At 46.1% G+C, this 27,794-nt stretch overlaps 2 protein-coding genes across 4 annotated transcripts in view; one reads left to right on the forward strand and one right to left on the reverse strand.

Moving 5' to 3' along the window:
* NISCH (nischarin) overlaps positions 1 to 27,794 on the reverse strand; it is a 95,130-nt gene that overhangs the window by 52,894 nt on the left and 14,442 nt on the right. The window contains exon 1 of one of the 3 annotated variants that reach the window (XM_045023358.1): positions 2,511 to 2,686. The exons of the other annotated variants lie outside the window; for them this stretch is intronic. Coding sequence (XP_044879293.1) covers positions 2,511 to 2,597 — 87 coding nt within the window. The 5' untranslated portion in view covers positions 2,598 to 2,686. Of the gene's footprint in view, positions 1 to 2,510; positions 2,687 to 27,794 lie in introns of those variants that run through there. 3 annotated transcript variants of the gene reach the window in all.
* On the forward strand, positions 13,168 to 27,716 carry TNNC1 (troponin C1, slow skeletal and cardiac type). The gene is made up of 6 exons (XM_045023359.1): positions 13,168 to 13,299; positions 20,824 to 20,854; positions 22,486 to 22,632; positions 24,261 to 24,375; positions 24,912 to 25,048; positions 26,964 to 27,716. The coding sequence occupies exons 1-6, from the start codon at positions 13,276 to 13,278 to the stop codon at positions 26,993 to 26,995; spliced, it is 486 nt and encodes a 161-aa protein (XP_044879294.1). The 5' UTR covers positions 13,168 to 13,275; the 3' UTR covers positions 26,996 to 27,716.

The raw sequence follows: 27,794 nt of genomic DNA on the forward strand, positions 1-27,794 counted from the left end.
AGGGGGCAACAAGCAGGTTTCAGGGGTGCCACCAAGAATGGCTGGCATTAGACTCACTAGGGCCCAGGACAGAAAGCTGAAGTCCATCCATGCAGGATACAGCCCGGGCCCCAAACCCCACCACCCATGACTGATGCCAAAACCTGAGCTTCACAGTGCCCCCTATGGTGTGGGGCCCCAGGCAATTACCCTTACTACCCAGCCCTGGCTTTTATATGCAGAAAAAACATTGTTGTGGCCCAGTTGGACCATGGAATTTTTATAGCATGTTGGGAGGGCCTCAGAAAGAAAAAGGTTGAGAACCCCTACTGTACAGGCAACACAGTGATTGCTCTTCAACAGCAAACAAATTTGCTTGTCACATCTGACTCATTGCAAAGTGTGGAAAACATAAGGAGAATAGTCACATTACACATGTTTAAAGGGACAACACTAACCTGAAATCTAGTCAATCTAAACAGTTACAGAATTTCAAGCACTACATCTGTCTGGGTCCTCTGGTTCAACACACTTTCCTATTTAAAAACTGTGTGAAGGTTCACAAATACAGGTGCTGGAACTAGGGATTCTGCCACACCCCTGGCTTCAAACAGTTTCCATCATATATAGGGTTTATAGTTTGGTTCAATGACTCTCAGCAACCCCACTATATAAATTGTTCCAGAAGCCCTGTTCACAGAGGTAACATGGAAAAAGACCGGATTTTTTTTCAAAAAAAATTTTCAGCTACAGTAAGCATAGATGTTACTTGTAACAATAGCAGCTAAAAAAAAATCAGAGAGGGCCATTTTTAAGTTGATAATGTCCCTTTAAATTTTCTAAAAATTTTCTGAGCACTTCATTCTGTGTGCAGAGTGAAGTTTGTGCAGCCATACTGATGGATTCAGTGAGAAGAGATTGTTCTAATCATAGTAAACTAGACTAGGAGGAGAAGAAATTTTTACTTATATAAACAGAGTGATGGACACGTGCAATTACTTTTTTAAATTCTAAACAGCTTCTTCCTGAAAAACAGATCAAGGAACTATTTTATATAGTGTAACTCCTATGTACATAGTTAAAAAAAGAATTTGCATGTTACGTATGACATTTTAAATTCCTTCCCCAAGTTGTTAAGTAAACTTAGAAATGTTTACTGAGAATTTTAACCCCAATCACCCCCCCTAAATCATCTGATTTTCCCCAGGAAAACTCTGAAAACTTTTCAACTGGAAGATAGGTTTAAAATGTTTTCATTATGTCAACCACTAAAATCTTTAATTTAGTCTAAGTTTAAAAGCTATCTTCCCTTACTGACATTCTCACAGCAAATGCATGCTAAGAACATGATAGCCACTCATACAAATCCTGCTAAATAAAAGGCATTGCTTTGCTCCACAGAGCTAATTTTTCAAATGAGCTCCTGGGCCAGATTTTCAAGGGCTCAGCACCAGCAATTGGGGCCAGATTTTGAAGAAAGGCTCATTCTCCGGTGTACTGAGCACTTGGAAAATCTGGCCCCAATAGTGGGGACTGGGCACTTTTGAAAATTCTGCTCTTCCTATCCCCAGGGCAGTAGAGGGAGGATTGAAATGAGGAGGATATCCAAACTGGCCACATCGCTATTCCAAGCCAGCACTCAGACAACTCCCTTCCATACTCCCCGAGGAGACCCTGAGCTTGGTACTAGTGCACTGAGGGGGGCGGGGGGGTAGGGTGACCATATGTCCCGATTTTGGGATCTTTTTCTTATATAGGCTCATATTACCCCCTCCACCCCATCCCGATTTTTCACATTTACTGTCTGGTCACCCTACTGGGGGTTGTCCTGTTCCCCTCCCACCAGCCCCATCTCACCCATGGGACCTGCTGGCAACCTACTCCCCTCTCTGCTTCCCACGATCCCATTCCACCCCATATATGGGATAGCGCCCTTGACTGGTCCCACTCCCCGCCTCCAGCCCCGTCCCCCAACAGATCCCCAGGGACGGCCCCGGCCCTCCAGCGTTACCCCCCCCCCCACAGACGGCCCCGGCCCTCCAACATTACCCCCCCCCCGACAGCCCCGGCCCTCCAGCGTTACACCCCCCCCCACAGACGGCCCCGGCCCTCCAGCGTTACCCCCCCCCAGACAGCCCCGACCCTCCAGCGTTACCCCCCACACAGACGGCCCCGGCCCTCCAGCGTTACCCCCCACACAGACGGCCCTGGCCCTCCAGCGTTACCCCCCCCCCCCCACAGACGGCCCCGGCCCTCCAGCGTTACCCCCCCCCCACAGACAGCCCTGGCCCTCCAGCGTTACCCCACACACAGACGGCCCCGGCCCTCCAGCGTTACCCCCCCCCCCAGACAGCCCCGACCCTCCAGCGTTACCCCCCACCCAGACGGCCCCGGCCCTCCCGGGTTACCCCCCCCCCCCAGACGGCCCTGGCCCTCCAGCGTTACCCCCCCCCCCCACAGACGGCCCCGGCCCTCCAGCGTTACCCCCACGCTGGTCCCTGGGGGCGGCCCCGGCCCCACTGGCCCCTCACCGTGTAGCTCTCCACCAGCTCGGAGCCGAGTATCCGGGCCTCCTTGGGCGGCTCCTCACCCTCCTCCCCGGCCCCCACCGCCTCCATCCCTTGTCCCGCGGGGGTCCGGCTGTCCGGGCTCCGGCTGCGCGGCGCTCACTCGGCCGCTCTCCTCCGCCTGGCCCCGGCGCCGCCTCCGCCCGCACCAGCCGCCGCCGCCGCCGCCATGTTTGTTTGCATCCCGCTCTGTCTCTCCCCCCTCCCCCCGCCGCCTCACAGGCAGCGGCCCGCCCCGACCACGGCAACTTTATTGGGAACCTGCACCGCGGACAGGCACACGGGAAGGGCGGGGCGTAGGACCAGGCAAGTCTGAGGCAGCGCCGGTGGCCGGGACGTAGCACTGGAGGGGCGGGGCCTGGTGCGCAGGAAGCGGGACCTTCAGTTTAGGGGCGGTGATATGGCTCAAAGGGCGGGGCCTGCAGTTTAGGGGCAGGGCTATGGATCAGGCCCGGTGGGTTATTCATGCAATACACTCTACCTAGTACATCATTTTTGCAGGACCCGGTACGAGCTTCCTCCAGTGCATACCCTCCCTGGTACATAGGACTGGAAATAAAAAGAAATATGGTAGAGAATAGTGATATTTACTGTTGTAATAGCCGATTGAAGTCTTCCTCATCTAATGGTCGCTGCCCTGCCTTTCAGGCTGATGACAGCATAAGAATGTAGTAATGGGGGCTTTCACAAGCATCTCAACAGAACAGCTCTGTGAGGAAACCTGGCCCCAGAGTTGCCCCTGCCTGACATGGACAGGCGCTTTAATCAGAAGATTGCCATAATTAGAAGGTTCCAGGGTACCTGGAAATGGCAATTTAGGCTGAACAGAGAGAGTGGAACAGTTTCTGACCTCAGTGACAACAATGTTAATCCATGGCAGGGCCGCCCAGAGGATTCTGGGGGCCCGGGGTCTTCGGCGGCGGGGGGCCCTTCCGTTCCTGGACCTGCCACCGAAGTGCCCCGAAGACCCGTGGCGGGGACCCCCCGCCGCCGAATTACCGCCGAAGCGGGACCCGCCGCCGAAGCGCAGCCCGGTCTTCGGCGGTAATTCGGTGGCAGGGGGCCCCCGCCGCGGGTCTTCGGGGCACTTCGGCGGCGGGTCCCGGAACGGAAGGGGCCCCCCGCCGCCAAATTACCTCCGAAGACCGAGCTGAACTTCGGCGGCGGGTCCCGCTCCGTCTTCGGCGGTAATTCGCCAGCGGGGGGGTCCTTCCGCCCCGGAGCGGAAGGACCAGCGGGGGGGTCCTTCCGCCCCGGCGCGGAAGGACCCCCCGCCGGCGAAGACCGGGAGCGGCAGAAGCTCCTGCGCCCAGGCGCACAAGAGTTTGCCGGGCACCCCGGAGCGAGTGAGGGACCCCGCTCCAGGGGCCCCGAAAAACTCTGGTGGGGGCCCCCGTGGGGCTCGGGGCCTGGGGCAAATTGCCCCTCTTGCCCCCCCGCTCTGGGTGGCCCTGATCCATGGGGCCAGATCTTCAGTTAGTGTAAATCGGCATAACTTCTTTGACTTCACTGAAGCCACTTTGTTAACTCCATTTACAGCAATAAGGATCTGGCCCACTGACTGCACTGTAGTCCAAATTACACCAGTGTCACTGAGAACAGAATATAGCCCCAGATGCAGACATTAGAGAAGAAAGCAGAGAATCTAAGGATGCCCAACAAAGAAAGCAAAGGGGAAAATTCTCCCCTCAGTTATATCCATGCAATTAAGGATTGAATTAGGCTCAACTTGATTGAAGTACTGTAAAGAAGTTAGAAAATAGAGAAAATAGGAGGGAGAAGGGAAGAGAAAGAGAGAGACAGATGATAGAAGAATTAATTAAAAATAAGGATTAGAATTGGGTGTTAATTTAATGCAATTAAGATAAAAACCTTTGGAGAACTATGAAGCAAATTCTGATCTGAGATATGTCCCATGAAATGGGTGGGGTTGCATGGGGTGTAACTGAAACTAGAATTTGGCCCATATGTAAATAGAATCTTCCAAATCAGTGTAGGGGACAGTCTAATTTCCACCATTGCTTACACTACACTTTATAAGTGAGGGTAGAATTTGTCCCAATATTATTTTATGATTAATAGTATCTAGCTCTTATATAGCACTTTTCAGAAGTAGAATTCAAAGTGCTTTATCAAGAAGGTATCATTATTCCCCTTTACATTATGTAACACTTTTCATCTGTAGATCTCAAAGCAGTTAGTTTACAATGGAGATAAGTATCATTAGTCCCATTTTATAGATGGGAAAACTGAATAATCGAATAAGTGCTGAGAGTCTCAGTGTCTTGAGAACAGAAAGGAGCATCTTGGGATTGGACAGTAAATAATCAGGACAAGTCTTCCACCAAGGGCAAATGCCAGCTTGATAAATGCATACTTTTTTATTTTTCCCTGAGCGTGGGAGTGCTGCCCTTCTTTCCCACAGCTTGTGACTTCAAAGAGGATCATGCCTGTGAGAAGACAAAGACCTATGCTGAATACATTCCAGGAAGAAGGTCTTCTGCCATCACTACAGTGTCACAAAGAGCTGCTGCTAAGCACTGTGTCATAATGAGATAAGTATTTTTAGAGAGCAATTTTAATTAAGATCCCTCTGAATGTTCCATCTTCTTAAGTAAATAACAATTTGCTGTACTGGCATGTTTGTCATCTTGTCTGATCCTGTTCTCCTGTTCCTAATTAATTCTCAACTGTGCGTGGGTGGCAGGATTAGCATATGCAGTCAGCGTCCCATCAGCCATTTCTCCTATCACTGTCTAAAGAAGCATTACACAAGAATATCATACTTGGAAAAGAGATGACTAAGGGGGGGACATGATAAATGTCTATAAAACATGACTGGTGTTGAGAAAGTGAATCAGGAAGTGCTGTTTACCCCGTTACATAATACAAGAACCAAGTGTCACCTGATGACATTAATAGGCAGCAGATTTAAAACAAACGTAAGGAAGTACTTCTTCAGACAATGCACAGTCTACCTCTGGAACTCATTGCCAGGGATGTTGTGAAGGTCAGAAGTATAACTGGGTCAAACAAGAATTAGATAAATTCACAGAGGATAGGACCATCAATGGTTATTAGCCAAGCTGGTCAGGAATGCAACCCCATGGTCTGCATGTCCCTAAACCTCTGACTGCCAGAAGTTGAGCCTGGACAACAGGGGATGGATCACATGATGATTGCCCTTGTTCTGTTCATTCCCTCTAAAGCATGTGGCACTGGCCACTTTGGGAAGACAGGATACTAGGCTAGATTGTCCATTGATCTCATAGACTCGTAGACTTTAAGGTCAGAAGGGACCATTATGATCATCTAGTCTGACCTCCTGCACAACGCAGGCCACAGAATCTCACCCACCCACTCCTATATCAAACCTATGTCTGAGCCATTGAAGTCCTCAAATCATGGTTTAAAGACTTCAAGGTGCAGAGAATCTTCCAGCAAGTGACACATGCCCCACACTTAGGGTGACCAGACGTCCCGATTTTATCGGGACTGTCCTGATATTTGCTTGTTTGTCCCGCGTCCCGACCAATGTTAGGTCGGGACACTGGACAAACAAGCAAAGGCTCCGGAGCCCAAAAGGGCTCGCGCCCTACCCCGTCCCAACTCCGCCCCCTTCTTCCCCCATTGGATCCCTCCCTAAATCCCCACCCCCATCCCTGCCCCCTCACTGCCCCATTGGCTCCCTCCCCAAATCCCCGCCTCTTGCCAAGCACATCATGCCTAGGAGACGCAGGGGAGCGCGGGGCCAGGGTGAGTGTGAGTCCGGCCTGGCCCCGAGCAGGCAGGACTCGGGTGCGGTACCTGGAGGGAGAGTAGGGGGCCGGCCCGCGGGGCCAGGCGGCCGCTGATCTCCCCACCTGGGCAGCGGGACTCGGGAGCAGCCGCTGCTGCAGCTCCCACTGCCGCGGGGGGAGGAAGTGGCCAAGCACGTGGCGCTCGGCGGCTGCGGCTTTGGCGCCTGGGCCCGAACCCCCCAAGCCCGGGCCTGCTGCGGGGACCCAGCAGCGCGCACGCTGCACCCAGCCCCTGGCCAGTCACGTCTGGGCTGGCTGCCCAGCTGGTGCAATCCCGCGGCGGAGGCATCGGCAGCCCAGCCCTATTCGTTCTCCTGCGGGACCCGAGCAGGATGGAGGGGCTGGGGCCTGCTGCCCCCACTCCAGGGCCGCCCGCGGGATTGCACTAGCTGGGCAGCGAGCCCAGACGTGACTGGCCAGGGGCTGGGCACGTGCAGCATGTGTGCTGGGTCCCCGCAGCAGGCCCAGGCTCGGGGGGTTCGTGGGCGCCAGAGCTGCAGCCGCCGAGCTTGGCCAGCGGCCGCTTCCTCCTCCCGCGGCAGTGGGAGCTGCAGCAGCAGCTGCTCCCGAGTCCTGTTGCCTAGGTGGGGAGAACAGCCGTTGCCTGGCCCCGCGGGCCACCTCCCTACTCTCCCTCCAGGTACCGTGCCCGAGTCCTGCCTGCTCGGGTCCAGGCCGGACTCACACTCACCCCGGCCCCGCGCTCCCCTGAGTCTCCCGGGCCTCCCTCCAGTGCTTGCGGAGGGAGGAGGAATCGGGGGTGGGGGATTTTTTTTTTTTTTTTGCTCTGCCGCCATTTTTTCCCCTCTGCCCCTGCCCCGTGTCCCAATATTTGACCTGGGTGATCTGGTCACCCTACCCACACTGCAGAGGAAGGCGAATAAACCTCAGGGCCTCTGCCAATCTGCCCTGGAGGAAAATTCCTTCCTGACCCCAAATATGCGATCAGCTAAACCCTGAGCATGTGGGCAAGACTCACCAGCCAGACACCCAGCAAAGAATTCTCTGTAGTAACTCAGATCCCACCCCATCTAACATCCCATCACAGGCCATTGGGCATATTTACCGCTAATAGTCAAAAACCAATTAATTGCCAAAATTAGGCTCTGCCATTATACCATCTGATCCTCTGTGGCCATTCTTATGTAGTTCAGTTACTTTACTAGGCAAACACAGGGTCAGAGTCTGTGTTGATTTAACCTGGGGTTACACAGGATGTAAATCAGTGCTGAATTTAGTCTATTGAGGATAGAATCACATGACACTACTACTTTAGTACCAAGAGTGAAATTTCCCTTTCCATTACACCATTTAATTTCCATTGAAATTAACAGGGTTGAACCGATGTAACAGAGGAAAATTTGACCCTGAGTGTTTAATCTGCTTGAATAAATTCAAGAGCTCACAAAGGTCTGATCTTCTTAAGTGCTAGACACCTTATCTCAGTTGACTTGCAGAGAGAGGAGCACGCTCAATATCTTACAGCCCCTTGCCATATCAAGCCCTCCCTTGTGACTAGTGGGGAAAAAATCTTTCTTACAAGCTCAGAGATTTACACCCTTCCCCTTTCTGATTTCTGTTTGTGTAACCAAAGACAGTCACTCTTAGAGCCACTGCCACAGCGTGTGAAGTGGACTATAGCTGCATCAAAAAATGGGTTGAAATCAGTACACAACACTCAGGGACGGCTCTACCTTTTTGGCCGCCCCAAGCAGTCATGCGCGGGAGGCGCCCCGGAGCCCCGGGAACAGCGGACCTCCCGCGGGCATGACTGTGGAGGGTCCGCTGGTCGCGTGGCTCGGCTGGACCTCCCGCAGCTGTGGACGGTTCGCAGGTCCGGCGGCTCTGCTTGAGCTGCCGCAGTCATGCCTGCGGGAGATCCAGCCGAGCCGCGGGACCAGCGAACCGTCCGCAGTCATGCCTACGGGAGGTCCGGTCGTCCCGGGGCTCCGGTGGACCTCCCGCAGGCATGACTGCGGCAGGTCCGCCGGCCCAGCCTGCCGCCCCCTCCCGGGAAAGGGCCGCCCCACGCGCGTGCTTGCCGCGCTGGGGTCTGGAGCTGGCCCTGACAACACTCCCACCCTCCTCTCTTTAGATGGTTTTGATTAACAGACAAATGAGGTTATAGAAATGACAGTTATTGTACCACAGAGAGCCTGCTGCCCACAAGGTACTGCCTCCCATGAGCTCCAGATTAAGTGAATTTCTGCTGTATTGATAATCAGGCAGATTGATGTTCTGTTTATCCCCAGAATGGCTACATTATGTACAAGCAGGAGTGCAAGCATCCTCTATGCTGCTCCCTGGGGGTCACATCTAAAGGTTAGAGGGAGGTTCAGAAGCAGATGGCATTCGGGGCCCTCACACAACTGCCAGAGCATGCATTTTGAAACAATCCCCAGTAACCAGCACTGCATTTTGATTGCCCACAAAAGGAGGGTGATGATCAAAATGGAGAGCAAACAGCCATGGAAATCAGCAGGAGTTTTGCTTCCATGAGGACAGCAGGATCAGACTATACACTGAAAGTTTTTCATTGTTACTAACAATGCTTCAGAATATTAAAAATGAAAGAATTCACATTTCCCCATCGCTCCTATTTGTTCAGGTTTTGTGGTTAATTCTGTCTGGACAGGGAACTAGTCTGGTTAATTTTACTTCGTGTTTGTAGTCAGTTTCATCCTTTCCTCCACAATCCTCACAAAAAAATGAACTACAGCATTCTACCTAATTGTGCAAAGCACTGCAATTTACAACACCACAATGATTAGAGACATTACTGTGCTAGTGTTGTCTTTTTAAATAAGGGACAGCTTTTGAGACCGATTTTCCAAAACAGCAGGTTAGTTTTTAAAGGGACACTGTCAAATAATTTCATTTTTAAAATGTGTTTCAAGGAGTTTCAGCTACTACATCTGCCTCTTCCCCCCGCAGCTTCTGTGGTTCACAGATTTTTTTGTTTCCATCATTGCAGCACCACAACACTTATTTACAATGAACAAACATTGGTGTAGGTGTAACCCCTCTCCAATAGATGGGACTCCTTGAAATGCAGCCACCTGCCAACAGCAGCACTTCAGTCCTAGCAACTCACAGAAATCAGGAGGCTGGGTTGAGGAGGAGAAAGAATCACCTTTTCTTGGCAGCAAGCAAGAGGCAGGGACAGTGAGGGGAGAAAGAGTTTCCCTCCAACTGTCGAGAGGAGGGAGGAGAAAAGAGAAGTTCTCTACCTGAAGCAGCCAAAAGGCAGCTTCCCCATCACAGCTATCAGGAGGCAGGGAGGGAAGAGAGCTTGATATGTATCAGACATCCATTTGCTAAGGACTGTACAAAAAAGGGAGGCACAGGCAGGGGCGGCTCTACCTTTTTGGCCGCCCCAACCAGTCATGCGCGGGAGGTGCCCCGGAGCCGCAGGAGCAGCGGACCTCCCGCAGGCATGACTGCGGCAGGTCCGCCGGCCCAGCCTGCCGCCCCCCCAGGAAAGGGCCGCCCCACGCGCGTGCTTGCCGCGCTGGGGTCTGGAGCCGGCCCTGGGCACAGGGCAGGACCTAGGAATAGATGGGAATCGCAGTGACCCTTTCTGGTCAGCCGGATCTGGGGAGCTTTGTGACAGGCTTCTATCCAGGTCATGCTCCTGGTCCTTGCGCAAGGATAGGGAAGTAACTTTCCCTTCTGGCTAATAGGTTTTGGCCTCTGGGTATAAGGATTTCAATAGATTTTACAAGCCCTTCTCATAAACCAGTCTAATAGGCCCTTATACTTTAAGAGGAGCATGCTATTTTTTTCTCTGTATAATTCCACATAAACAAACAGTGACTGCAGTTTTCATTCAGTGGAGACAAATACTAGTAATGAGCGAACAGGGATTTTATTCACAGGGAACAGGCACTGTGCTGTTTACAGCAAGAGTTGGTGAGCAGAGAAAGACACCTTCCCTTCTGCCTTCTCAAAACACCATGGACTGAGATGTGTTACAGCTTTCCAACCTCCGCTCGCCTTAACTAAATCACTGTTTTGCTTCTTGGAGGGCCTGATCAAAAGCCAAAGCCTTCCAAAGGCTTTGGATCAGGCACTAAAAATACTATGAAGCATCCCAGAGGCTTTACATGGGAGAATGACTCATAGCAATCACCTCCCAGAGCGGCAGGAATTGAGCATGAACTGGGTGTCACGCTCAGAATAACACCCACTATGGGTTTGCTTCACAATGGACCTTCAAGGCTGTTGTGGGTGGGGTCATAAAGAGACTTACACATTAACTCCCTGAAATGAGTATGGCATTTTTTGGCACAGAATCCTATATTATCAGCCTGGGAAACAAAAGTGGATAAAATAACATATCAGATGTGAAAAGAACTTTTCTGACAAAGAATTGTTATTGTATAGTATGCTATACTATTCATAACACCCAAATCGAACTACTACTCTGTATTGATTATAAAGCCCCTAATTACATTAGTTCAATCAAATTGTTTGCTAGAGAGAAGTGCAGTCGAGAGGTTAGAACAGGGGGACTGGAAGTCATGATTCCTGGGTTTTGTTCCCAGTCTATAGAATGTTCCTGGACAAATTGAGCTCTTTGTGCTTCAGTTTCCCTTAACACAGTGTATTCTTGAAAAGTGGCCATGACTCACAGCCACGAAGCACTTTGCTGTGTGCTGACCTTTGTGTGTTCAAAGCACTGAACCCCTACTCAGAGCAAATTCCAAAGGCTAATATGCTCTAAAAAGAAAAAAAATAACCTTTTTCTTTTAATTTCTGTGTTGGGCTGATGCTGAGGAGAGGCTGGTTGTGTGTGGTGAACAGGTATAACAAGGCTAGTAGGAGCCCACAGAACAGATAAGGCACAGGCAGCTGTACAACAAATTTCTCCTCTGCCACTCTGGCAATGTGCATCCACCCTAACCTGGAAGGACTACTTCTTAAGGGAGTGTTCCTGTGGCCATTTGGTTCTTGGCCTCCCTGCGACCACTAGCAAGGCTGCCAATTAATGCTAATGGATTAGATTATGGATTAGGGATTAGAGATGGTCAAAATATTTGCACAAAATGTCCTCTCCCCCTCCTCCCCCATGGAAAAGTGACCTTTTTGCAAACTATTGTTAGCATTAATCAAAGGTTCCTTTTTGGTTACATTTTTGGTGGTATTTTTGGTAATTTTTTTGGTATGAAAACTTCTCAGTTACTGGAAGCCATCTTTTCTTTCTGAAAACCAGATGGCCAATAAATGAAAAATAGTCAATTTCAGTAAATAATATCGCATATTTTTTTGAGAAAAACAGAAAACAGGTTCATTTCCATGTCTGTAAAACAGAAAAAAATAAAACTTTGAAAACTGCAAAATCATTTCCCTATCTTTTGACCAGCGCCAATGTGGATACCTGTCCAAAGGGAACTGGACAGAGGCCACCAAACTCATTTCACATAGACCACCTTTAGCCTCATTTTCAGAGGTGCAGAGCCCCCAAAACTTGCAACTAAGTGGGTGTTCAGCACTTCTGGAAATTAGGCCATTAATGATCATTACTGACCTAAGCTCTACATCATGTTACCAGTCCTAAGAGCCATCCACTCCCCTACAGAACATCCCTTTTCTCAATAGGGCAGAGATAGCGGTTGCTTTCAGTATTGGCTAATTTGTAAAACAGTCCAAGAAACACAGTGGTGTCACATTTGGATGACTTCTTTTGCTACTTTTTCTTGCTGTCTGCATTTGGACACAAGAGGGAGCCCTGGATTACTGAAGGAAAATGACCTCACCAGGGATTCCATATTTGTAGATTAAGATTTTTAACAATGTGCCAAACACTCTTCATGTATTTATTTATGCATATAGTACAGTTAATAATAATAAGTTTATTCCTGCTGGGCCAGATTCTGCTCTCAGCTGCACTGGAGTAAATCCAGAGTAAACTCATCAACTTCAATGGATTTGCACCAGTATAACTGAGGGCAGGATTTGGGCCAACATTTGTGAGTGACTAGGGAGTCGTGAAGTCACTCGTGAGCATCACCAAGGTAACTGAGAATTTAAAATACAATAAAATAATAGTGGCACTTAATAGCCTTTTCTTTAACATCTCTCCAGGTGTTTTATAAAGGTGGCTAGGTATTAAATATCTCCATTCTGCAGACAGAGAAACTGAGCCACTAAGAGGTTAGGTGATTTGCTTAAGGTCACTCAGTGAGTCAGTGGCACCGTTGTAGATGAACCTCAATGGCCCATTGTATTATGTCCCTGATAGCTGTGCAGTGAGATAGAAATAGTACCAACTGAAGTGGCAGCCTCTTTTGCTTACTCACTTTCTGAAGAGGAGAAATGTATATAAATTGTTCATTGGAAGCTCTTCCACTTGTTTGTCCTCTATAAAAAAAGAAAGCAGAGATTGGCCCAAGCCACAGAGCTTGGGTTCTGATCCAAACTATTCCAGGTATTGGGAGTGTTTGGATCCAGGCTTTGGGTCCAACCTGTTATAAAGAAAGGGTCTAGCTGTCCAAAACAGATGCCCAATATTTAGTTCCGAACACCCTTCTGTTCTCATTGACTTCAAAGGGAAATTTGCCAGGGAATTCCAGAGGATCAGACCCATAGCCTGACACAAATATTTGCCAGTATTCACTTAATGTATTAAGCTTACTGACTTCAATGAGAGCTGGATCGGGCCCTTGGAATGTCAGCTGTCGGCCTCGCACAATGCCCCTTCCCTCCCCTCCTCACAGGGATGAGGAATTCTCACTTGGAATGGGTATCATTGATAGTTATGTATTAGATTGCTGATGTGGTGAGCAGCGGCCCCTGAGTGACACATTTAGGGCTGACACCTTGCTATATTAGCAGGGATAGAAGGAGGGGACGGCTGACAGAGACTTGAAGTTTGTCTCTGTACTGTTTGCCCTCTCTGTCCAGCTCCTGACCAGCAGTAACTAACCATGGATGATATTTACAAGGCAGCAGTGAGTAATATGTTTAAACTTACCTTGGTCTGAGGGTGCATTTGTTGTATTAGAAAGATGTTTCAAAGAGTTTTTGCTGATCTCCTAAAGCCACAATAAGGCACAGCAATAACTGTCTTTACACTACAAGTACTTAATGTAACAATGAAATGCACTTAGGAATGTTAGTTGTAGTGAGGTACCTTCTAGTTCAGAACATAGAATTTTTCATCCAATGGCAATTCTAAATATGTAATGTTCTTCTTGTAAGCAGATTCTTCTAAAAATAAACTGCTAAATTATTTGTAATAAGTCTTTCCCTGGTTCTGAGTTGTGAAATAGAGAGATGGCATGTAAGTGTAATTTTACATATATTTTGAAAAATCTACTGAAGTAACAGGCATGGTTACTGCTTTATCCAGGACTTGACAGATCAACTGTTTCAATGGGGAACTGAAGAGAATTTGAATAAGCTGAAACTGAAGCATTGTTATTTTTGTGTATTAAAATTCTGCCATTTCCAAGCTTCTTCCCTAGCTGAATGTTTTTCTGCAAAATATATTTTGAAAACCCCTTTTGATAAAGGCTTTGGAAATAAGTGATCTGATTTGCAATTTCTCTTTCCTTGTTCTTGATATCTATTAATTATTATGTTTTACATTAATTATAATGTAAAACATACTGGTTGTGCTTTCGAAAGAAGACAAGAGAAAGCAGTTTTGCCTTCAACCACTGCATATCAAGCTTACTGTAAAACCCAAACTATTTTGTCTTCCCCCAGTAAAGATGCAGCATTAATTTGTACCTTAAATAGCTGATGATATGGAGGCAGAACAATATGAAAGCTGTATCTTTCTGGAATCTGTATTGCATGAATTCCTTTACCTTGAATTCTGTGTTACCAGGTTCTGTACATGACTCTTGTGGTTGGTTACAGGGTTATATATGGTGTTGCAGATAGTTAACAATTGATTAGGTTGGTCTTCACAGTTCTATCAAGAGCATAAAGATAAATCAAATGTGGATATTTCTTTCAAAATTCCAAGATGTCCTAAAGGAACAGGAGCAAAGAATCCTGTGGCATCTTATAGACTAACAGATGTATTGGAGCATGAGCTTTCGTGGGTGAATACCCACTTCGTCAACATGCATCTGACGAAGTGGGTATTCACCCACGAAAGCTCATGCTCCAATACGTCTGTTAGTCTATAAGGTGCCACAGGACTCTTTGCTGCTTTTACAGATCCAGACTAACATGGCTACCCCTCTGATACTAAAGGAACAGGGATCATGGTTGACACACGGCAACAAAACAAGTTGTTCTTCATATTAGACTAATCTATGACCTGTACTGAGCTGGGACTCCATTCTACAGACCCCAGTCCTCTTGAGTTCAGTGAGCCAAAAGTCCAGATCCTCAAAAAGAATGAAATTAAAAAAGTGACCTATAGAAGTAAACAAAATTCATGTCTCTGCAATTGGCTCTTTATTAGACTCATGCTCCATAATGTTTAGAGGCATCACATACATTGTTATGAAGAAATGTTGAAACGTTTTGAAAGCCAGCAATGCTAACAATTAGCCAAATGGATCTGTCAGTCAGGTGGATGGAATGCATTCTTTAGCACAAAGGAAGAATTAGAGTCAAGAGACGGATAGAGGAAGGTTTCCCATGTACAATTTTCAGCCTCTTTCATACCTCTCAACCTGCTAAATGCCATACAGGTCAAAGACTCAGAAAACCAAATTAATCCCTAATCTAACTCCATGGATTTCAATGGAGTTTGTGTTTAGCTCAAAAAAGGGCCACAAATACAAAAAATTGCCATCTCCCATAACCAACAAACATCTTACTCCAAGTGTAGTGTTCTATAGCCAAGAAAGAGAGAGGACCAGAAGACTCCATGAAGTCCAGTAGAGACTTTGCTGTGCCAATTTTTTTAGCTTGGGGCACATTCAGATACCATGTTGATGAGAATCATTAAAAAACTGTAATGTAGATAGATGAAGTGGGATTCCTGTCTTAAGCAGGTTAATATAGATGCATTTGTATTGTAATTAATTTACAAAGGCAAAGTAATATTGGGTTGGGGCACACACGTGGTTCTAAATTGCAATACAACTGAGTGTAAAGGATATTTCCTTGGACCATTCCATAAAAAAAGATCCTAAATATATGTACTGTAAGAAAATATTAAACTGGAAGAAATCTAGAGAGTAACTAAAGCAAGGCAAAGTTGATTGGCTCTCACCAGCACAATTTCTGATGGAAACAGTGAATGAAGAACAAAGCCAAAAAAGGAATAACCAAGACAGTACCTTATGGCACTGCTTATGTATCATGACAGCATCTTCAGCATTTACACACTGAGGCAGTAATGAAAGAAGTCAACCCCCAAAACAAGAAGATACAGAGACTAAAAGAAAAAGGCCATGAATAGATCATGTGGTCTTGGGGAGATCATAAACCACTTGAATTTCACCTCATGGTTTATTATCTTATTACCAGAGCCTTGCAGTGAATTGATCTTCCTAGCATTATTGTTACCCATCATTTAATTTATGTCCAGTACATTCCTATAGCTATAAATTTATGCACACAAAGAAAGGCTCTAGTTAAAGAGGGTTAGCTTGAGCCAAAGGAATTGACCATTTGTGGTTTGTTGCAAGTTGATGACACATTTTAATAAAGCATTGAATTAATTCCCACCAATTTCTCTAAATGCACCAACAGAGTCCAGTGGATTTTCATTTTCACTCATGTCTAGATAAGGTTATACAAATGCAGAGCTATTTTGGTAACGCTTTCAAACTCCACTGAACCATGCTAAGAACAGTGCCAAGGACAAGTGTCCAGATAAAAGGGCCCAAGGATAAATACCAATGCCATTCAGTTCCTGGGAACAATCAGAAGGTTTATCTTTATCTCCAGCACCTCAATCATTGGGGCTTATAAATAGCTAACATGCCAAAAGAGTTGAGTTACATGGAAGGCACGAAAGTGGCAATAGGCATTTATTTACTGGGAACAGCTCATACCTTCGGAGTCCCCAGCTATCCTATTTTACTGCCAAAACAATGGAAGAGCAGCCTGCAGCTGCTTGCCTTCCATCATGGGTGGCTGGACAAAAGGGTTCAAATTTCGTGATGCAATGCTGAAGAAGAATCCTGCTGCTATTGTTATCTGCATCTGATATGGATGGATCAGCTTCCCTGGTCTGTCCTCTGCATGTGTGGTTTGTAAAAGTCAACATTTCTCAGTAAGAAATGCTGGTCATTTTTGCCTCTGCCCTCACAACAGGCTTGGCAGTTTTCTAGCAGAAATTCGCAAGGCTCTTATCAACAAAGGCCCAAGTCTGAAATAGCAAACAGGGTGCTGCAGCTTCAGATTAAGGGGCATTGATAAAGCTCTGTCAGCGCTCAAGACTGGAATTAAGATCGTGATACAGCTCAGGAACAGAGTGTATTGGCAACACTGGGAATATAAGACTAAGAACCTAGGGAAGCTGCTGGTAATAACTGTGGTTCATTGGCCTTATGTTATGGGCTGGTAAAGTGGTTGCAGATTTGGGTCCCATTTACATAGACTGATTTCAGAAAGGGGGTAGGGAAATGTTGCGAGAGCAGGACCAAAGGCAGAACCCTGTAAGCACCAAAATAGAGCTGCCTAGTGACAGAGGAGTGTGAGTGGCGACAAGCAGTAGCAGTTGGATAGCTGCTGGAGGAAAGGAAACCAGGAAGGTGCTGAAAGCGCCACCGAATTCTGCAGGCCAGTTGAATAGGATGTGGTATTAAATGAAACATTAAGATCAGGAAGGAATGAACTGAGAGAGGGAAGTAGGTTCAGATAAGAGGAGAGGTGCTAACATTGTCCAGACCAGTGGTTCTCAACCTTTCCAGACTACTGCACCCCTTTCAAGATTTTGATTTGTCTTGCTTACCCCAAATTTCACTCACTTAAAAACTACTTGCTTACAAAATCAGACATAAAAATACCAAAGTGTCACAGCACAGCGGTACTGAAAAATTGCTGACTTTCTCATTTTTACCATGTCGTTATAAAATAATTGATTGGAATATAAATAGTGTACTTACATTTCAGTGCAATATTTGAACCTATTTTTCACTTAAGAGCCTTGTCTGAAGCTGAAGCCCTGCCACCAGGGGCTGAAGCACATAACTTAGCTTCATGGGGCCCTGGGCAATTGCCCTGCTTGCCACTCTCTAATGCCGGCCCTGCACTTGCGATCCCCCTAACCCATCCCATGACCCCTCTGGGGGCTGCAACCCCCAGGTTGAGAGACACTGATCTATCTGAATTGAATACCCTCTGGAGACCTCTGCGAACCTCCAGAGGTACACATACCCCTGGTTGAGAACCACTGGTCCAGACCACTAGCACATGACTCAACTACACAATCCTATTTGCTGTTTATGATTAGTTAAGTTCATGGAGGATTGGTCCATCAGTGGCTACTAACCAGGATGGACAGGGATGGTGTCTAGAGCCTCTGTTTGCCAGAAGCTGGGAATGGGCAACAGAGAATGGATCACTCAGTGATTCCCTGTTCTGGTCATTCCCTCTGAGGCATCTGGAATTGGCCACTGTCGGAAGAGAGGATACTGGGGTAGATGGATCTTTGGTCTGACGTTCTTATGTTCTGTTCCTGTAGATGTATCTTATTAATTCAAATTTACACTAAGCCTCCACTATTTGTTTGCTCTTGATAACCAGGAAAGGAGATGGAAATTATCTTACAGTCCAGTATTAGTTCAGTACTTGACTAGAGGAACTCATTTACATATGATGCATAGCAAGCAGGCAGGGAAAAGTCACTACTCCTATATAAGGCAGAGTAGAATGCTCCTGCAACCTGCAAAGGCCATGGGTATGTAGAGTTTGGGGATTGGACCAAGGGCATGACAGGCCAGCTTCACTGGTTGTGGGAGTACCCATAGACTTCAAAAGTCTGTGGAAGGGCTGCGGAGCTGCCCTCCACTCTGTCCATAGATCCAGGTGTCCGTTCCCACCAAAGCACAAAGCCTACTTAATCAAGGACTTGGCAGGGTAAATTTCACACTAAGATTTTTCATATTAAACTGTAGTAATGCAGTTTCATTTTGTTACCCTTATTTAATTCCTCTTCAGACTCTGTATTATTATTACCTCCACTTTTCAGCACACTTTTAGAGCACCAATGACTTAAGACTAGAACAGAAAAAGGAAGAACATAAGTCCCTCTGTTCTTCTGATAATCAAAGCAATGCAATAAAACCAGGAAACCTAACACATTCCCATTATACTTGAAGGGACCAATCCTGTTCCCATTGAAATCATCTGGGACTGGGCCCTAAAATTCTCATCTTGGAGTTCTCCAAGAGAGCTGAACAGTAGGAGACATGTCAAAAAAACAACAGCCCCTCGATACTTCATCCAAAATCAGAATTTATAAAAGATGAATCTTAATGAAGGTTGTCCCTAAATTAGTGGAATAGATAGTTCAGTAGATTCATACATTCTAAAGGGGAAAAGCAGGACCGGCTCTAGGCACCAGCTTTTTTTTGCTTTGGCAGTTGCGCTCTCAGAGGTGGTTGTTTTTTTTTTGCTTGGGGCGGCAAAAAACCTAGAGCCTGCCTTGGCGAATGGGGTCTATTATGATCATGTAGTCAAACCTCCTGCACAGCACAGGCCATAGAACCTCACCCAGCGATTTCTACATGAAACCCAACAATCTGATGCCACACTAGAACATCTTTTAGACAGACATCCAGTCTTGGTGTAAAGACTCTCAGTGATAGAATTAATCACACAGTTGCATTGTTGCTCTGAAGACTAGGAGATCGTTGATCAATGTTTGGTCACTGGGTTGATGGCATTAGTTGTTATTTCTCACTTAATAGAGTGGACCACATGAAGGCTGCCATTTTCCACTCCTGAAGAAAGTAGCCACCAAGGTGAAGACCAGGGTCAACCTGGTCCAGAAACTGGCAAGCACAATCGGAGGAGTGGGAAGGGGGGCATCAGCATCTTTGTCTACTCCTTAACTGAGTACTGTGCACTGGTATGGACCAGAAGTAGCCACACTTGACTTGTTAATGTCCAACTGGAACCCTCAAGTTGATGTCCTTCACTGGAACCCTCAAGTTGATCCCAACATCATGGCTACCTGTGCTCTCACATATTGCTCGCCCATCCATTTGCTGCAATGCTGCAACCCTCCAGGAAGTCTAGCGAATTGAGGAAAAGTAAAGTCTTCCCATGCACTAGGACCTCGAAGACCAGGGGCGGCTCTAGGCACCAGCAAAACAAGTTGGTGCCTAGGGCGGCCAAATCTAGGGGGCGTCCCCTGCGGCCGGGGGGGGCGGCAGGCTGGGCCGGCGGACCTGCCGCAGTCATGCCTGCGGGAGGTCCACCGGAGCCCCGGGAGGACCGGACCTGCCGCAGGCATGACTGCGGAGGGGGCGCTCGTCCCGCGGCTTGGCTGGACCTCCCGCAGGCATGACTGCGGCAGCTCAAGCGGAGCCGCCGGACCCGTGAGCCGTCCACAGCCGCGGGAGGTCCAGCCGAGCCATGCGGGACCAGCGGTCCCTCTGCAGTCATGCCCGCGGGAGGTCCGCTGCTCCCGCGGCTCCGGGGCGCCTCCCGCGCATGACTGCTTGGGGCGGCCAAAAACGTAGAGCCGCCCCTGTCGAAGACATCCCTCAGCACTGCTTGAAGTCACACAAGCCCTTTTGGATCCATGCGCTTACCCTCCGACGATGTGACATCAATCTTGATGAAGCTTGGAAAGCTGAATGGAGTTCACAAGAAGTCACAAACAAACAACTTGTGAAAGACCAAACACAGAAGATCCTGGGCTTCAGTCTTCTGCAAAGCTTATGGGCAACCTTAAGCCGCACCTGCACAAACCATTGCAGATGCAGGTATCTGATGCACAAATGGAAAATTAAAAACTCTCCAGTGTGTGACTGTGGTCACCCAGAACAGACCAGGGAACATATAATGACTCAGTGTCCGATTCCCAAATACGAAGGAGGCATCACAGTGACGCTCTGCGCTACTCCTGACACAATTATCTGGCTTAAGCTAACTGTAAAATTATAGTTGTTGCTCTACATCTACATCAGCCATATGAAGAACCACCACACAGTAGCTCTCAAGTGTGACAAATGCTCCTCGCACTCAGTCCCCCAACTTTGCATAATGAAATGCTGCCCTGACTGTCTAAAAGCCAATCATGCCACATGCCTGAGACTCACACTCTGGTTAAAAATAATGTTAACTCCAGAAGAGTGTAAAATATTTAAAATAGAGGAACAGAATAATGCAATATGCCAAAAAAAAAGAAAAGAAAAGGGGGGACCATGCCAAAACTATCGAGATAAAAGGCACCCTTACTCCACAGGAAGGGCTGTTGTGAAGATTAGTTGAGGGTTGTGAAGCATTTTGAACAAATAGTGTGCAATATAAGTGGTACTATCAATTAATGATAATGATTAAGTTTAATAAAAATGAATTATTCTCTCTTTTTATTTTCATCACAGGTTGAGCAGTTGACAGAAGAACAGAAAAATGGTACGTGTGTCTTTACTCTGACACCATTGTAGACAGAAGATACTCCCTGTAATGGATAGTCAATCCGCTATCAACCCATGATGTTAGCCTGTGGCTTGAACAGGCCAGCTCAGGGTCAACAATTGCTGCCACAAGTGAAAAACCACACTTCCAGCTGTCAAAGTACAAGGCAAAGCAAATGACTTCTCATCCCCAAGTTTAGGAAAAGGGCTAAGAGGCTGGCAGTGGAATTGCTACAATAATGTTTCATGGTATTTCTGGTCTTAATGCTCTTTGGGGCAAACACAGGATCTTTTTATGTGTCTGACCAACATCTAGTACAGTGGTTTTCAAACTTTTTAGGCTGCGTACCCCTTTCCAAATAATGTAGTCTACCATGTACCCCCATCTGACATAGGGTCATAATATATCTATGATTAGTTTGCCAGGTCTTGCTAAATAAAGTGCGTTGTCCGCTATTACAGGCTTTTCCTTGTGTACCCCTGATGAGAGCTTGCATACCCTAGTTTGAAAACCAATGGAGTTCTGTGCTGAACAGAGGCTTCTGGGCAGTTATGTGCCTAAAGTCTTGGATAATAATAAGGAAAGGGAGTACCAGAAATCCTGTTACAAAGCCTGTTCTCATGAGAGTTCCAGCCCAATTTTGTAGAGCTAAGATGCTTGGAAAGTTCAGTGGTGGGGAAGTTGGAACCGACCTAGTTTACCTACAGCTGTTCTAGCTGTAGGTAAACTAAGCAGCTGCCTTGAGGGCCAGATTTCTGGGGGCAGCACAGAGATTTCTGGGAGAAGTGATTTTTTTTAAATGCTCATGCTTGTCTACACTGTGCTGCAGGTGGTTTACAGGGATGTGAAGTGCAAAGCTCTCTAACGTATAGAGCTCTAATGGACCCATCTAGACCCTGCTGGAATGAAGAGGTAGCGAGTTTGTGCTGATGTAGTCCTGTGTCAACAGGACTATGTTAACATGCACTAGGTGCCCTTTAGTTCATGCCAGAAGGTCTATACAGGGCAGTTACAGTGCAACACATTACAGCGCTCTATAATTCACACCCCCATACACCCGTCTGTGGTAGGAAGTGGGGGCAGCACACTGAAGCTTTGCCTAGGGCAGCAGATTGTCTTGAGCAGCCTCTGGTTGGAACTTCTGGGTACTTATCCAAACTTTGAGCCATTAAGCTCTGTCTACTCTAGACTCTCCTGCTAGGGTGAACAGACAGCAAGTTTGAAAAATCAGGACAGGAAGTGGCGGATAATAAGGGCTATATAAGAAAAAGCCCCAAATATCAGGAGTGCCCCAATAAAATCGGGACATCCAGTAACCCTATCTCCACCTGTACTTTACAATGGCTGACAAAGAATCCCTCAGTTCTTCCACTGGGGTTCATCACACTGTGTTAAATTGGGTGTTGAGTGGAGCTTACACCAGCAGGATGATTGATTTCACACCAATGCAAGGGAGGTGGAGGAAATTAAGTTTGACTTCCATTGACACAGCTAAAAAGTCTTCTGCAGACACACCGTTGAAGTTTGTCCATTTTTGGATCACCACAGCAATGAAACTCCCTCTGATTTCTTGCTTGCAAACTCGTATTAAAAGGGTGAACCCCTCCATTTCTCCTTTTCCTCTCTAGAATTCAAGGCCGCCTTTGACATCTTTGTCCTGGGTGCTGAGGATGGATGCATCAGCACAAAGGAACTGGGGAAGGTGATGAGAATGCTGGGGCAGAATCCAACCCCAGAGGAGCTGCAGGAGATGATAGATGAGGTGGATGAAGACGGTGAGCTATTCTCTTAAATCCTCTAGGTGTCTCAGTGCACTGGCAAAGCATTTACAGGGGGCCAGAATCGCATGGTTATTAGCTGGACCTTAAATACTGTGCACTCAGGCTTTGAAGGCACAAGAATCACATGAAAGAAAACAGAGTGCACTCTACTTCCACCAGAGAAAGTAGATCAGTTGAGTAGATTCTTTGAGCACAGAATTAATTTTCTGAGAATTTTCAAGTAAAGCCATTCATCAGTTTATAAATTAAAGTTGAGACACCTTGGAAACAACCAAACTCTGGTAGGTTTTACCTGTTGCTTCGTACTTCTGGAGTCAGACAAACTGAGTGACCACACTGGTTAATACAGGTGGATCACTTCTGGTAATACTGTAGACACAGACATTCTGTGTGGAGTGGACAGTAAAGATACAATGCCATTTTGTGTAAGACTTTGAATTGGCCACAAGGCTATTGGCCACAATCCCATCTCTGCAACAGCTTTACAGCATGCTGTGCACCAGTTGGATGCCACTACCCACTGCATAAATTGCTGCACTGCAGAGCTACTGTGGGCACATATGACCCAATCCTGCAAGTTGAACTATGCAGGTGGACCACTCCACCCTTGTGGAACTCTAACAGAACTCAGTGGATGCAGAGCTCTGCCTGTCTGGAATAAGTTGCAAGACTGGGGCCGTAGGTTATAAAATGCTAAAGCTGAGATTTTCAAAGGGTCGCAGACACCCACTGAATTTCAATGAATGCTTAAGTGTCTTAGATGCCTTTGAATATTCCAGTGTAACAGATGGAAGGCACTAAAAATATTACTACTATAACGGATGCAAAGAGTTTTCTCAAACCTTTTTTAAGAGACACAGGTGCTCAGATACTATAGTGATGAGGGCAGTATAGGATGCATATAGAAGAGGACACATCAAAGATTATAGGTTGAAAATTTGATCCACCATTTTTTTTCTTCTGTGCTTGCAAATTCCATGGAATTATAGATGTGCAGCTTTTTTATCCCAAAACAAATTCTTCAACATGCGGACATGTACATGCACAACAATATACCCACAAACAACTCCACAATAACAAACCAGTATGTGCAGATTGGCAGAAAACAATCTAGGAAAGAAACTGATAAAGATTTCAGTTCCAAGCTTCCAAAAGCTTGTTAAAACCAAAAGCAAGAAAATTTATGCTAAGAATTAAGGAAAATATCTTGCCAGTGTCATTTAAACAACAAATGATAACATACCATCAGCATAAAAAATATAGTGCTTGATTCTCCACTGGCTTGCACCTTCCATAGTAATTTACATCTGTGCAACAAGGGTGTCAAATGCTACCAGATTAGAATTTTCCACACATTTACACCAGTGGTTGTGTTTTATATCCAATTTGCACTTGTTTAAATGACTACATAAGGTGCAAATCAATGGTGAATCCATCCCATAATCTGTTACCCACTCCTTAGTGCTACTAACATGAAGTCTGTGGCTGGATTACTAAATAAAAGCTTAATCTCTGTTTTATGTGTATGCCTGTTTGTCAAAAAAACAAAACAAAACAAAAAAACCCAGAAGATTGCCTTCTAGATTGTAGTGTAATCTAAACCTTATTTATTTCACCTTCAGGCAGTGGCACTGTAGACTTTGATGAGTTCTTAGTTATGATGGTCCGATGTATGAAAGATGACAGCAAAGGAAAATCAGAAGAGGAACTCTCAGATCTCTTCAGAATGTTTGATAAGTAAGAGACTGGAATGTAATACACTAAAACAAGAAACGACACTGATAGCTATTATTGTTAACATTTCCCCTTCAGCAGAAGTTGGTACGTAAAGATGTCTCCTCCAGGGAAAATCAAAGAATTTCCCTCTTTCAAAATGGACCAAAGCACATGCTTCAGCAGTTTGCTGAATTAGGTCTTCATCACTTGCAAAAGACTTTTACTTCTCCATGTATTATTTGTCCATGAAGACCATCCCTTAATTCACTAGCAGAAGCAAATAGTTACTATTCTCTGCTTTCTTTGTCTCAGGAGGCACACAAATCCTGTAGGGTTACTTCCATAGAGACCTGCAGAAAGGGGAGAGTTGGTGTCCCCTCATTTATTTATCCTACCAATTCATGACAGGAAACCTGAGACAATGAGTCACTAACGGGCAATTTGCTTATAAAAAACAGATTGGAGACCAAGTGGAAGTGATGTAACATGGAGTGTGGTTGTCCATCCATTTACAGTATTTTTGGTTTTTATCTTTGAGCCATTCTGTCGTTGCACAGAAATGCTGATGGATACATTGACCTTGACGAACTAAAGATCATGCTACAGGCTACAGGAGAGACCATCACCGAAGATGACATAGAGGAATTGATGAAGGATGGAGACAAAAACAATGATGGCAAGATTGACTATGATGGTAGGTGGGTTTTTGTGCATAATTTGGTTAAAAGTAAAAATGGGATATCCATTGTCCTCAGGAACTCAGAACCTTAACAAAAGATGTAAGTAGTATATATTAGAGATGGGCCTAAGACTCACAATTCAGATCCAGGTTTTAATTCCCATAAAGTTTGAGAGTGTATGGCTATGGGATTAGGATTTGGTCTTTCATAGAGGTATGAGCCAGCTTCAAAATTAGGCAGGCTGCAGACTTAGGTAGAGATTTACACCCCCTGCCTCCAGTATTGAAGGATGTAGATATTGGTTTCCACCCACTACAGAGGCAATGAACCAGTGCAAAACCAAGATCTGGATCCAATCTCTCCAAATTCCAGAAGGTTTGGTTCAGGCTCTGAAACATGACATTTGGTAGTCCCATGCTTTCAGAATAGCTTCTAAATATACACGTGCAATATTTGGGGAGAAGAAACCTTTGAATTTGCTTGCACGAGTGCTACTTTGGTTGGTGAGAGGTACACCTCTACCCCGATATAACGCGACTCGATATAATACAAATTTGTATATAACGTGGTAAAGCAGACAAAGGGTCTGGAGCTGTAAAGAGAGGCCAAGTGCTATAGGCCACATTTCAGAATACCAAAAGGGAAACTGAGGCCAGGCTGCTGTTATCAAACTCTTGGCCATGGGGGGTGCATTAAAGGGCTGGAGACCTGACAACAGGAGGTTAGTGGCCAAATTCTCTTCTCCGTTACACACAAACAACACAACTGATTTCATAGTGGGGAGTCTTGGATGGTACCTTCTTCAGAGAACTATAATTACGTAGGCCCTGGTCCTGAAACTGACTCCATGCAAGTGGACTCCTGTGCCCTCACAGAACCCCAAAGGGCTTCTATGCAGACACCTGGACTCACCTGAATGCACCAAGCTGCAGGATCAGAGCTTTCATCATCAGGGCCGGCTCCAGTTTTTTTGCCACCCCAAGCGGTGAAACAAAAAAACCCCAATCAACCAAACAAAAAAGATAAAGCCACGATCGGCGGCACTTTGGCGGCAGCTCTACCGCGCCACTTCATTCTTCGGCGGCAATTTGGCGATGGGTCTTTCCCTCCGAGAGGGGCTGAGGGACCCGCCACCGAATTGCCGCCGAAGACGCAGACGTGCCGCCCCTTTCCATTGGCCGCCCCAAGCACCTGCTTCCTTTGCTGGTGCCTGGAGCTGGCCTTGTTCATCATACCTACACAGGCACCAGTCTCCTGCACAATCCATGCTCTGGAGTCATCATCACTGACAGAAACTGAAAAATAAAACTATTACATGCACATGAGAGCTTGTCAACAACATTTTGTCAGAATTTTAAAATTTCAGCCACTCAATGAAGCTGGTTTAAAAAAATACATTAAAAAAAGGGTTGGGTTTTAACTTTTGTCAAAATTTCTAAAATTCCCAACCAGCTCCAGTGAATATGATTTTTAAAAAAAAATGGGAGTTGCAGTTTCAAATTGTACGCACAGGGCATTTTTAGAGAGTTGTTGCTCTGAACGTTAGATATCTTGAGCTAGAGCCTCATCTGATGTAGATTGGCATCTATCTATTGATTTCAGCGAGGCTATGCTGATTTATAAGATGAAATTTGACCACCTGTCTACTAAGCCCAGACTCCAGCTAGTAAGCCTCCTGTAAGTCTTTCTGTACTGCAGATCTTTCACTGTGCTGAATCATGTTAGTGGCACTTCCAGGAGGAGTAACAAACCTCTCCATGACTGGAGCAAAGCTAGCTATATTGTTAGGCATTTGGAATTGTGAAGGTGAGAAAACGGGTGAGAGAAGAAGGATGATTCTGGAGATACCCAGAAAGAGTGTGAAGTGCTACACACTGACTCTCCGGTTGTCATCTAAAATATGCGTCTTTAATTTCCCTTGCTTGGCAGAATTCCTGGAGTTCATGAAGGGAGTTGAATAAATCTGAAACACGATGTGCAGCCTCGACTTTTAAAGCCCTCTGATTCCTCATCTCGTCTATGTGGTTGCGTCCGCTTGGCTGCTAGCATGAAGACTAAGTGCTGAACAGGGTGGCAATCAGAAGAATACACTCTGTTTGTTATTAAGTGCCTCAGATGGTCAGTCCATGGATATTTAAGTAAGAGACCTAATAATTATCAAAGATGTTGCTCTTTTGAGCAATAGCAAATGTGAGAGAGCCAAGTCTTGAGTCCCTTGAGACACTCTGGAGCAGATAACATAGTGAACATATCATTAAGTCTGTAAAGAATGTTTTTCCTATAGTCTAGTAAGAACCTATCAGCTGTAAAAGGCAAAATCAGTGATTGCCAGCAGACTGTGCCAGCAGGGCACAGAACTCACATGTAACCTTTATGAGTTGGTCAATCCCTGCATATTTCTTACAGCTACACATTGAATCAGGCATGTAGAGCAAATTCCTGTTCCTAGTGAAGTTGTTAGGAGTTTGCCATTGGATTTGATGCTACCATGATTTGGCCCCCAGCGCTCGATGGATTGAATCACATCACTTAGAAAATATTATAGTGAAACAATTAGCATTTGAACCTTCAGTTGAATGATGATTTGAGACACTTAAACTGTCACTGAACATTCTGACAATCTCTACTCTTCCTCCACCTCCAACCATTGATTTAAAGCGCAATGTAAATGGGCAATGTGTACAGAAATAAGATTCCTTTTTGAAATGCTAATAAAATAATTCATAAGCTAGAGTAATTATTTCATTCCTGCTTGTTTCA

The sequence above is a fragment of the Mauremys mutica genome, chromosome 7 (assembly GCF_020497125.1).
Source record: "Mauremys mutica isolate MM-2020 ecotype Southern chromosome 7, ASM2049712v1, whole genome shotgun sequence".
Classification (NCBI taxonomy): domain Eukaryota; kingdom Metazoa; phylum Chordata; order Testudines; family Geoemydidae; genus Mauremys; species Mauremys mutica.

Bases quoted from the DNA above. Each gene is read 5' to 3' on its own strand.
- TNNC1 (XM_045023359.1), top strand. From the start codon at position 13,276: ATGGATGATATTTACAAGGCAGCA. The intron at 13,300-20,823 runs GTGAGTAATATG...TTTTCATCACAG, and splicing joins ATGATATTTACAAGGCAGCA to GTTGAGCAGTTGACAGAAGA. The intron at 20,855-22,485 runs GTACGTGTGTCT...TTTCCTCTCTAG, and splicing joins GACAGAAGAACAGAAAAATG to AATTCAAGGCCGCCTTTGAC.